Source organism: Phocoena sinus, chromosome 1 (genome assembly GCF_008692025.1).
Source record: "Phocoena sinus isolate mPhoSin1 chromosome 1, mPhoSin1.pri, whole genome shotgun sequence".
Lineage (NCBI taxonomy): Eukaryota > Metazoa > Chordata > Mammalia > Artiodactyla > Phocoenidae > Phocoena > Phocoena sinus.
In genome coordinates, this window is record NC_045763.1 from 114194013 (window position 1) to 114206875 (window position 12863).

The window sequence follows — 12863 nt, forward strand, 5'->3', positions numbered from 1 at the left end:
GCTCTCTAGTTAGGTAATGCTGTTAAAACACAGGACTAATTAGAGACTATGTGTCTTTCAGTTTTGCTTTGTTCCATGCATGGCACAAACCATACCCTGACATCCAGCCAGTCACCTAACGATAGTATGCTGCTACTCAGAATGGATAGCAATAAAGTACGGATAAACTATGCAAACTCATCACAAAAACGGGGAAAAGGTTAAAGCCTCTACTCTCTGGGTGGGACAATGGAAGTGCTAATTTAAGTGAAGAGGGCAGTACACACATTTCAGACTCCAGGGCATTACTTCAGGTGCTTTATGGTTTGCTCAGTTAATGCCTTGGTGACTAACAAAGGTTCATTAACATTTACTAGATGTTAACGACAAATAGAAAAACAAAAGGGACATACTGGATATTACAATTTGGGATAGTTTCTGTGGCTGGCCACATAGAGTCCTACACACCTCTCCAGCACCATTCACCTGGAGAAGCTGCTATGGATGCCAGCTACTGCTTTTTCTCCCTTCCCAAACAGGTACAGCTTGGTCTATAGCTGCACTGCCCCATAAGGAGACTTATTCACTTGACACCTAACACCCACAAGGGACTCTGCATCCTAATATCAGGTAGTCAGGGATGGGAAATTGTTAGCTAAAATTTCTCAAAACCTTTTCACACATACACTTTTCCTCCATTCTAAGTCTCAACGTCTTTGGTTGGCCTACCGTAGGGCTTGAGGGGTGTTAAAGTTGGGCCGAGGCTCAGCCACACATTCCTCCTCCTCTGGGCCATCATCTTCCATGTTGGAGAATCCCATCTCATCTTGAAACTGAGGGCAAAGGAAAAGAAGGATTTTCCTGGGGAATGGGCATGCAAAAGTCACTCTAGCAGTGAGAAGGGAAAGCAAAGACTAGTTTACAGGACTTTAATAACGCTGGCGCACAGAAAGAGCTTGCATTAACAACCTTTCTCACTTCTGGGCTCGCACAATCCTGCACATGGGGTAGCTATTATGCCAGGAAAAGAGTTTCTCAATCAGCCAACTTGTAATGGTAAACACAGAGCATGGATAACTTGAAATGATCAGAATATCTTTAAAGAGATAAATTTATGAGAAAGGTAACTATTTGGGCTCAGAATAATCTAAAATTAGTTTGCAATCTTTAAGGATGCAACATGTGATAGTCAAGAGTCCACCCAAAAGCCTGCAAGGAAAACTTTATTAAGAATAACCTACATATGGATAATCAAAGTTTATTACTTAGCAAAAATCTCCTGTCTATACTCTCTCCTGGGTGGACTGAAAGGGGAATGGGCTTGGTTCACACCACCCTTCTGGAGAGAGAGGCCCTGGGACCAAAGGAGAGAGCTTGCTGGAGAATCCACTTTTACTATTCTGAGTTCTCATTCGAAGATCATTACTCACAGTTTCAAACAGCTCTTCCATCAGTTCATTCACTTCCTTTTCTGCAAAAAAGCCAAACGGTATGCTGTTGGCACTTGTTTGCTTCATTTTGACACAGGGGGAATTCCAAGAAAATTCACTGAAAGTTGTTTTCAGCAAGGCTTTTAACAAAATCCTCATATCTAGCCATCATTGACTCATTCATTTAAAAACATTTATTGAACACCAACTATATGCCTTAATCCCTGGTTCTAGATGCTTAGATACATGACAGGACTTTACTCTCATGAAGCTTAAATTCTAATGGGAAAACACACAAAAACGTAAGCTAGATGATTTTATAATGAGATAAATTCATAGTTTGTTGGCCCATCCTACTGAATGGAGTCAAGAGAGAAGTCTCCAGCAGTGTGTCATAGGACCCTATCTTGGGACCTGAACTATTCAGCAATCCCGTCAACAACCTAAAACACCCAGAAAACACACTTACCAGACCTGTAAACGATATAAAGCTGAAAGGGACTGCCAGACCAACTGATGACAGATTCAAAATTCTAGGTTTTCTCAAATTAACTGGATGAAACATAATGGGGATAAATTTAAAGTCTTACATTTAGGATTTTCAAAAATCAGTTTCTTAAGTGCACAAAAAGGTAACATGGCTCAGAAACAATTAATCTGAAAAAGATCTCAATGTTTTGGTTGACCTTAAGTTCAATATGACACAGTAGCTCCAAAACAGTGCTCACAACCAAGAAAGCAAGCATATCACTGAATCAGAGCAGTCTCAGGCTCTATCTAGAGGACTGTGATCATTTCTGTAAAAGCCCTTCTTAAGAGGGCATTGAAAAGCTAAAATCCAAATGTTAGTGAGGATGTGGAGCAACCAGAACTGTAAAAAGAATGTAAAATGGAAAGCTGCTTTGGAAAAAGGTTTGGCAATTTCTCAGAAAACTAAGTATACAGCTACCTTATGACCACTCATTCTTCCCCTAAATAGCTGACCCAAGGGAAATGAAACATTTGTCCACAAAACCTTGCACAAGAAAGTTCAGAGCTATCTTTATTTAAGATAGCCAGAAATTAGAAAGAACCCAGGTGTGCATCAATACCTGCGGATGGATGAAAAATAAACAAATTGGTATATTTATACACTGGAATCCTACTCAGCAATAAAAGGGAAGAAATTAATGATACAAGCAATGTGCATGAATCTCAAAAACATTATGCTAAGTGAAAGAAGCTGTATGCAACAGAACACATACTATATGATTCCATTCACATGAAGTTTTAAAAGAGGCAAATCTAATCTGTGATACAAGAAAAGGGAACAGTGGTCGCACCTGGGAGGACGGTGTGGGGACTGACTTGGAAGGGGCAAGTGGGTACTTTCTGGGGTGACAAATCTCTATCTTGTTAGGGGTTTGAGTTATACAAGAGGAGGCACATCGAACCTCACTGAATGGTACACTTAAGATTTCTGTACTACAATGTGTATAAGTTTACCTAAAAAGAAAAACTGTAAACAAATACTGAGTTCTAATTCATGATATGCATGCTGAAATGTTTAGATATCTACAACTCACTATGAAATGCTTTAAAAAAAAATGGATTCATAGATGGATAGGTGCATGTCCAAGCAAATATATGAAAAGTTAACTATAGAAGATAGGTAGTGGGTATACAGGTGTCCACTCTACAATTCTTTCAACTTTTCTATATGTTCAAAAAGTTTCATAATAAAATGTCATGGGGGAGAATTTCCTTAAAAATAAAGGCTAGAATCCAGAGGAGGGTAATTTGGGGGTTGAAATGTGGAAAGCCTGGCATTTAGAGAACTGAAAAAACTCGGTATGTTTAGCATAATAAAGAAAAAATGTAGAAAAAGAAACATACTATGCACACTTAGGAGTAAATTACATTTTATGGCAACAAAGGACAAACAGAGAAATATAAAAGATAGACTGAGGTTCAATAAGGAAAATGCTGGGGCTTCCCTGGTGGCACAGTGGTTAAGAATCCGTCTACCAATGCAGGGGACACAGGATTGAGCCCTCTCCCGGGAAGATACCACGTGCCGGGGAGCAACTAAGCCCATGCGCCACAACTACTGAGCCTGTGCTCTAGAGCTCGCGTGCCACAGCTACTGAGCCCACGTGCCATAACCACTGAAGCCCGTGTGCCTAGAGCCCATGCTCCGCAAAAAGAGAAGCCACTGCAATGAGAAGCCCGCGCACCACAACGAAGAGTAGCCCCCACTCACCGCAACCAGAGAAGAGCCTTCGCGCAGCAACAAAGACCCAACGCAGCCAAAAAATAAAAATAAATTTAAAAAAAAATTAATAAGGAAAATGTTAATTGAAGAGGTGTTCAAGAGTAGGACACACTATCTGCAGAGCTGATGAACTCCCTGTCACTGGAGGTATTCAAACAGACTGAAAGGCCACGTGAGAGAAGCTGTTAACAAACGCTTAAGTGGGAGGAAAATATATGTGACCACAGGAGGCTTTCCAAACTCTGTGATTCTAAGCTTTTTTTATTTTTAAATTTTTATCATCCATGTAAGAAAAGTCCTCTTAAAGGGATTATAATTAAGCATGATAACTTAAGACGACAAGGGGTAGAAACAAAATTAAAATTCTATCCCAGTTTTTACTTATGACCATAGAACTCTATGACTAGAAAGGAAGACCCATCATTCAGGCAACCCAGAAAAGTTCACTAGTTGATTGGCAAACACTGTCAGCCCCGTGAAAAACACCAGCTCTAAGGCAATAAACAACACAAAACCCATGAGAAGCTCACAGTTTAGGGAAGGAGACAGATATAAATAAGCAACTATGAGAGAGATGAGTATTAAAAAGGACATATAAAATAGTATGGATTGATATAATCAGGAGGAGTAACCAAGATGGCGGAGTAGAAGGACGTGCTCTCGCTCCCTCTTGTGAGAACACCAGAATCACAACTAGCTGCTGGACAATCATCGACAGGAAGACACTGGAACTCACCAAAAAAGATACCTCACATTCAAAGACAAAGGAGAAGCCACAATGAGACTGTAGGAGGGGCGCAATCACAGTAAAATCAAATCCCGTAACTGCTGGGTGGGTGACTCACAGACTGGAGAACACTTATACCACAGAAGTCCACCCACTGGAGTGAAGGTTCTGAGCCCCACGTCAGGCTTCCCAACCTGGGGGTCTGGCAACGGGAAGAGGAATTCCTAGAGAATCAGACTTTGAAGCCTAGTGGGAATTGATTGCAGGACTTCGACAGGACTGGGGGAAACAGAGACTCCACTCTTGGAGGGCACACACAAAGTAGTGTGTGCATTGGGATCCAAGGGAAGGAGCAGTGACCCAATAGGAGACTGAACCAGACCTACCTGCTAGTGTTGGAGGGTCTCCTGCAGAGGCGGGGGGTGGGGGGAGGCTGTAACACACCATGGGGGCAAGGACACTGGCAGCAGAAGTTCTGGGAAGTACTCCTTGGCATGAGCCCTCCCAGAGTCGGTCATTAGCCCCACCAAAGAGCCCAGGTAGGCTCCAGTCTTGGGTTGCCTCAGGCCAAACACCCAACAGGGAGGGAATCCAGCCCCACCCATCAACAGTCAAGTGGATTAAAGTTTTACTGAGCTCTGCCCACCAGAGCAACAGTCAGCTCTACCCACCACCAGTCGCTCCCATCAAGCCTCTTAGATAGCCTCATCCACCAGAGGGCAGACAGCAGAAGCAAGAAGAACTACAATCCTGCAGCCTGTGGAACAAAAACAACATTCACAGAAAGACAGACAAGATGAAAAGGCAGAGGGCTATGTACCAGATGAAGGAACAAGATAAAACCAGAAAAATAACTAAATGAAGTGGAGATAGGCAACCTTCCAGAAAAAGAATTCAGAATAATGATAGTGAAGATGATCCAGGACCTCGGAAAAAGAACGGAGGCAAAGATCAAGAAGATGCAAGAAATGTTTAACAAAGACCTAGAAGAATTAAAGAACAAACAAACAGAGATGAACAATACAGTAACTGAAATGAAAAATATACTAGAAGGAATCAAGAGCAGAATAACAGAGGCTGAAGAACGGATAAGTGATCTGGAAGACAAAATGGTGGAATTCACTGCTGCGGAACAGAATAAAGAAAAAAGAATGAAAAGAAATGAAGACAGTCTAAGAGACCACTGGGACAACATTAAACGCAACAACATTCGCATTATACGGGTCACAGAAGGAGAACAAAGAGAGAAAGGACCCAAGAAAATATTTTTAGAGATTATAGTGGAAAACTTCCGTAACATGGGAAAGGAGATAGCCACCCAAGTCCAGGAAGTGCAGCAAGTCCCATACAGGATAAATCCAAGGAGAAACACACCGAGACACATAGTAATCAAATTGGCAAAAATTAAAGACAAAAAAAATTATTGAAAGCAGCAAGGGAAAAATGAAAAATAACATACAAGGGAACTCCCATGAGGTTAACAGCTGATTTCTCAGCAGAAACTCTACAAGCCAGAAGGCAGTGGCATGATACACTTAAAGTGATGAAAGGGAAGAACCTACAACCAAGATTACTCTACCGGGCAAGGATACTCTACCCGGCAAGGATCCCATTCAGATTCGGCAAGGATCTCATTCAGATTCGATGGAGAAATCAAAAGCTTTACAGACAAGCAAAAGCTAAGAGAATTCAGCACCACCAAACCAGCTCTACGACAAATGCTAAAGCAACTTCTCTAAGTGGGAAACACAAGAGAAGAAAAGGACCTACAAAAACAAACCCAAAACAATTAAGAAAATGGTCACAGGAACATACATATCAATAATTACCTTAAACGTGAATGGATTAAATGCTCCAACCAAAAGACACAGGCTTGCTGAATGGATACAAAAACAAGACCCATATATATGCTGCCTACAAGAGACCCACTTCAGACCTAGGGACACACACAGACTGAAAGTGAGGGGATGGAAAAAGATATTCCATGCAAATGGAAATCAAAAGCTGGAGTAGCTATACTCATATCAGATAAAATAGACTTTAAAATAAAGAATGTTATAAGAGACAAGGAAGGCCACTACATAATGATCAAGGGATCAATCCAAGAAGAAGATATAACAATTACAAATATATATGCACTCAACATAGGAGCACCTCAGTACATAAGGCAAGTGCTAACAGCTATAAAAGAGAAAATCAACAGTAACACAATAATAGTGGAGGACTTTAACACCTCACTTACACCAATGGACAGATCATCCAAAATGAAAATAAATAAGGAAACAGAAGCTTTAAATGACACAATAGACCACATAGATTTAACTGATATTTATAGGACATTCCATCCAAAACAGCAGATTACACTTTCTTCTCAAGTGCGCACGGAACATTTTCCAGGATAGATCACATCTTGGGTCACAAATCTAGCCTCAGTAAATTTAAGAAAATTGAAATCATATCAAGCATCTTTTCTGACCACAACGCTATGAGATTAGAAATGAATTACAGGGAAAAAAATGTAAAAAACACAAACACATGGAGGATAAAAAATACGTTACTAAATAACCAAGAGATCACTGAAGAAATCAAAGAGGAAATCAAAAAATACCTAGAGACAAATGACAATGAAAACACAAAGATCCAAAACCTATGGGATGCAACAAGAGCAGTTCTAAGAGGGAAGTTTATAGCTATACAAACCTACCTCAAGAAACAAGAAAAATCTCAAATAAACAATCTAACCTTACATCTAAAGGAACTAGAGAAAGAAGAACAAACAAAACCTGAAGTTAGCAGAAGGAAAGAAATCATAAAGATCAGAGCAGAAATAAATGAAACAGAAACAAAGAAAACAATAGCAAAGATCAATAAAACTAAAAGCTGGTTCTTTGAGAAGATAAACAAAATTGATAAACCATTAGCCAGACTCATCAAGAAAAAGAGGGAGAGGACTCAAATCAATAAAATTAGAAATTAAAAAGGAGAAGTTATAACAGACACTGCAGAAATACAAAGCATCCTAAGAGACTACTACAAGCAACTCTATGCCACTAAAATGGGACAACCTGGCAGAAATAGACAAATTCTTAGAAAGGTATAACCTTCCAAGACAGAACCAGGAAGAAACAGAAAATATGAACAGACCAATCACAAGTAATGAAACAAACTGTGATTAAAAATCTTCCAACAGGGCTTCCCTGGTGGCGCAGTGGTTGAGAGTCTGCCTGCCGATGCAGCGGACACGGGTTCGTGTCCCGGCCCGGGAAGATCCCACATGCCGCGGAGCAGCTGGGCCCGTGAGCCATGGCCGCTGAGCCTGCGCGTCTGGAGCCTGTGCTTCGCAATAGGAGAGGCCAGAACAGTGAGAAGCCCGCGTACCGCAAAAAAAAAAAAAAAAAAAATCTTCCAACAAACAGAAGTCCAGGACCAGATGGCTTCACAGGTGAATTCTACCAAACATTTAGAGAAGAGCTAACACCAACCCTTCTCAAACTCTTCCAAAAAATTGCAGAGGAAGGAACACTCCCAAACTCATTCTACGAGGCCACCATTGCCCTGATACCAAAACCAGAAAAAGATACTACAAAAAAATAAAATTACAGACCAATATCACTGATGAATATAGATGCAAAAATCCTCAACAAAATACTAGCAAACAGAATCCAACAACACATTAAAAGGATCATACACCATGATCAAATGGGATTTATCCCAGGGATGCACAGATTCTTCAATATATGCAAATCAATCAATGTGATACACCATACTAACGAAATGAAGAAGGAAAACCATATGATCATCTCAATAGATGCAGAAAAAGCTTTCAACAAAATTCAACACCCATTTATGATAAAAACTCTCCAGAAAGTGGGCATAGAGGGAACCTACCTCAACATAATAAAGGCCATATAAGACAAACCCATAGCAAATATCATTCTCAATGGTGAAAAACTGAAAGCATTTCCTCTAAGATCAAGAATGAGACAAGCATGTCCACTCTCACCACTATTATTCAACGTAGTTTTGGAAGTTCTAGCCACGGCAATCAGAGAAGAAAAAGAAATAAAAGGAATACAAATTGGAAAAGAAGAAGTAAAACTGTCACTGTTTGCAGATCACATGATACTATACATAGAGAATCCTAAACATGCCACCAGAAAACTACTAGAGCTAATCAATGAATCTGGTAAAGTTGCAGGATACAAAATTAATGCACAGAAATCTCTTGCATTCCTATACACTAATGATGAAAAATCTGAAAGAGAAATTATGGAAGCACTCCCATTTACCACTGCAACAAAAAGAATAAAATACCTAGGAATAAGCCTACCTAGGGAAACAAATGACCTGTACGCAGAAAATTATAAGACACTAGTGAAAGAAATTAAAGATGATACCAACAGATGGAGAGATATACCATGTTCTTGGATTGGAAGGATCAATATTGTGAAAATGACTATACTACCCAAAGCAATCTACAGATTCAGTGCAATCCCTATCAAATTACCAATGGCATTTTTTATGGAACTAGAACAAATCATCTTAAAATTTGTATGGAGACACAAAAGACCTCGAATAGCCAAAGCAGTCTTGAGGGAAAAAAACGGAGCTGGAGGAATCAGACTCTCTGACTTCAGACTATACTACAAAGCTACAGTAATCAAGACAATATGGTACTGGCACAAAAACAAAAACACAGATCAATGGAACAAGATAGAAAGCCCAGAGGTAAACCCACGCACTTATGGTCAACTAATCTATGATAAAGGAGGCAAAGATAGACAATGGAGAAAAGACAGTCTCTTCAATAAGTGGTGCTGGGAAAACTGGACAGCTACATGTAAAAGAATGAAATTAGAACACTCCCTAACACCATACACAAAAATAAACTCAAAATGGATTCGAGACCTAAATGTAAGACCGGACACTATAAAACTCTTAGAGGAAAACATAGAAGAACATTCTTTGACATAAATCACCGCAAGATCTTTTTTGATTCACCTCCTAGAGTAATGGAAGTAAAAACAAAAATAAACAAATGGGACCTAATGAAACTTAAAAGCTTTTGCACAGCAAAGGAAACTATAAACAAGACGAAAAGACAACCCTCAGAATGGGAGAAAATATTCGCAAACGAATCAACGGACAAAGGATTAATCTCCAAAATATATAAACAACTCATGCAGCTCAGTATTAAAGAAACAGACAACCCAATCCAAAAATGGGCAAAAGACCTAAACAGACATTTCTCCAAAGAAGACATAAAGATGGCCAAGAAGCACATGAAAAGCTGCTCAACATCACTAATTATTAGAGAAATGCAAATCAAAACTACAATGAGGTATCACCTCACACCAGTTAGAATGGGCATCATCAGGAAATCTACAAACAACAAATGCTGGAAAGGGTGTGGAGAAAAGGGAACCTTCTTGCACTGTTGGTGGGAATGTAAACTGATACAGCCACTATGGAGAACAGTATGGAGGTTCCTTAAAAAACTAAAAATAGAATTACCATATGATCCAGCAATCCCACTACTGGGCATACACCCAGAAAAACACATAATTCAAAAAGACACATGCACCCCAATGTTCATTGCAGCGCTATTTGCAATAGCCAGGTCATGGAAGCAACCTAAATGCCCATCGACAGAGGAATGGATAAAGAAGTTGTGGTACATATATACAATGGAATATTACTCAGCCGTAAAAAGGAACGAAATTGAGTCATTTGTTGAGATGTGGATGGATCTAGAGACTGTCTATAAAGAGTGAAGTAAGTCCGAAAGAGAAAAACAAATATCGTATATTAACACATGCATGTGGAACCTAGAAAAATGGTACAGATGAACCAGTTTGCAGGGCAGAAGTTGAGACACAGATGTGGAGAACAAACGTATGGACACCAAGTGGGGAAAACCGCAGTTGGGTGGGGATGGTGGTGTGCTGAATTGGGTGATTGGGATTGACATGTATACACTGATGTGTATAAAATTGATGACTAATAAGAACCTGCAGTATAAAAAAACAAACAAACAAAAAAAACAACTAATACTAAACTTTCTTTGGGTTATTTGTATGGAAATATGTTCATATAAATGTTTCAGACATTACATGAAATTTCTAAGAATCTTATATGTTCTGGTATAATGTTATAAGTCATAACTCTAGTTATTACTTTAAAATGTATATCTCCGAAATAACTAAATTTCCTTGTCAATTGCATTATTATGAACTTTCATCAAATCTTTAAGCATGGTCATTTTTAAGTCTTTTGTCATTTACAGACAGTTCTGGGTGTATTCTGATGCTTTCACAAAAATATTCCTATAAAAGCATTTCTTCTTCAAAGAATTCATGGAAAAGACTGACAAGTACAGGTTTCTGGTAACTGACGATACTGCTGAACTGAATGAATAAGCATTTTCAGAACTCTAATGGAAAACTGATGAATTCATAAAAGTGCTAACAAAAGATCAAGATAAAAAAAAACTGATTGCATGGGACTGAGTGAACTGATGAGGATGATTACAATTTTCGTGACTTTCTGTTTGAATAAAAAAAAAAAAGATAAATCCCACAAGGGCTCAGAGGCAAAAAATATACAAATCAATTTTCACTGCAAAGTAAAGGAGCTGTTACAGTGGAGGTTTACTGGACTGAATGTCAATATTATGAAATAGTATGAGTGTGTTTTGTGTTTGGTAATTGCCATCATTGTTGCTTTTGTTGCAGTCATCCATTTACAATGCTTGGTGTCAGTTTATGTCTTGTAAAAATAAAATACAGTGTGTGTGTGTGAGTTGTGAAAAAAAAAATAGTATGGATAACAGAGCAAGAAGATCAATACTGATTGAGGAGGATCTCCCTGAGAAATTACAGTTGACCCTTGAACAACATGGAATTGAACTGTATGGGTCCACTTATATGCAGATTTTTTTCGGTAAATATATTGGAACAATTTGGGGGGGGGATGTGCAACAATTTGAAAAAACCCTCAGACAAACCACAGAGCCTAGAAACACCAATAAATTTAAGAAAAAGTTAGGTATGTCATGAATGCATAAACTATATGTAGATACTAGTCTATTTTATCACTTACTACCATAAAATGTACACAAATCTCCTCTAAAAAGTTAAAATTTATCAAAACTTACACACACACTTACAGACCATACATGGCACCATTCACAGTTGAGAGAAACCCAAACATAAAGATGCAGTATGAAATCATAACTGCATAAAATTAACTGTGGCATATACTGTACTTCTGTAATAATTTCATAGCCACCTCCTGTTTCTAGCTCAGGTGTTTTAAGTATCTGCTTAAAACATCTCCTGAGCAGTTTGTCTCTCCAGCAAATTGCGTACTATAGGAAAAACTGATCTCTTGTGGTTCTTGAGTATTTTTCATCAAGTTTAGTACAATACCATAGGCCTTGAATAACACCATGGGACCCACGCGAAGTGCCACTAGTGATGCTGGAAATGCTCCCAAGAAGCAGAGAAAAGTCATGACATTACAAGAAGACGCTGAATTGCTTGATATGTACCAGAGATTGCAGTCTGCAGCTGTGATTTCCCACCATTTCAAGATAAATGAATCCAGTGTAAGGACCATTGTAAAAAATGAAAAGGAAATTCATGAAGCCATAGCTGTTGCTATGCTGGCAGGGGCAAAAACCTTGTGCTTTTTGTGAAATACCTTTTTATCTTATATTGAAAATGCAGCTTTTATGTGGGTGCAGGATTGCTGTAAGAAAGGCATACCTATAGACTCTAATATGATTTGAGAAAAAGCAAAGTCATTATATGACAACTTAAACCAAAAGGAAGATGAAGGATCTAAGTCTGGAGAATTTAATGCCAGTAAAGGATGGTTTGATAATTTTAGAAAGAGGTTTGGCTTAAAAACTGTCAAGATAACAGGAGAAGCAGCCTCTGCTGATGCAGAGGCAGCAGACAAGTTCCCAGACTGAGGAGAAAGGATATCTGCCTGAACAGGTTTTTAGTGCACATGAAAGTACCCTATTCTGGAGGGGAAAAATTTTTTTAAAATAAAGCCTCAAAAGACATTAGTAAGGAAGAGAAGCAAGCACCAGGATTTAAGGCAGGAAGGGAGAGGCTAAGTCTACTGTTTTGTGAAAATGTAGTTGCATTTACCACCAGGACTGCCCTTATCTATAAAGCTGCTCACCTTGATGGGAAAAGATAAACACAAGCTGCCAGTCTTTGGATATTCAAAAAGAAGGGCCTTTCTATGGATTGGTTCCATCGATGCTTTGTCCCTGAAGTCAGGAAATACCTTGCCTTTTAAAGTTCTTTTGAAATTGGACAATGTCCCTGGGTACCCAGAACTCCATGAATTCAACACTGAAGGCGTCTAAGTGGTCTACTCCCCTCCAAACATGTCTCTAATTCAGCCTCTAGATCGGGGGTCGTAAGGACCTTTAAGGCTCATTACACACAATATT

At 39.1% G+C, this 12863-nt stretch overlaps 1 protein-coding gene across 5 annotated transcripts in view; it reads right to left on the reverse strand.

Moving 5' to 3' along the window:
• GON4L (gon-4 like) overlaps positions 1-12863 on the reverse strand; it is a 92126-nt gene that overhangs the window by 30966 nt on the left and 48297 nt on the right. For all 5 annotated transcript variants that reach the window (XM_032624252.1, XM_032624262.1, XM_032624226.1 and 2 more), the window contains exons 13-14: positions 1410-1450; positions 709-812 (exon numbers count right to left, since the gene is read on the reverse strand). In XM_032624252.1, coding sequence (XP_032480143.1) covers positions 709-812; positions 1410-1450 — 145 coding nt within the window. The remainder of the gene's footprint in view (positions 1-708; positions 813-1409; positions 1451-12863) is intronic.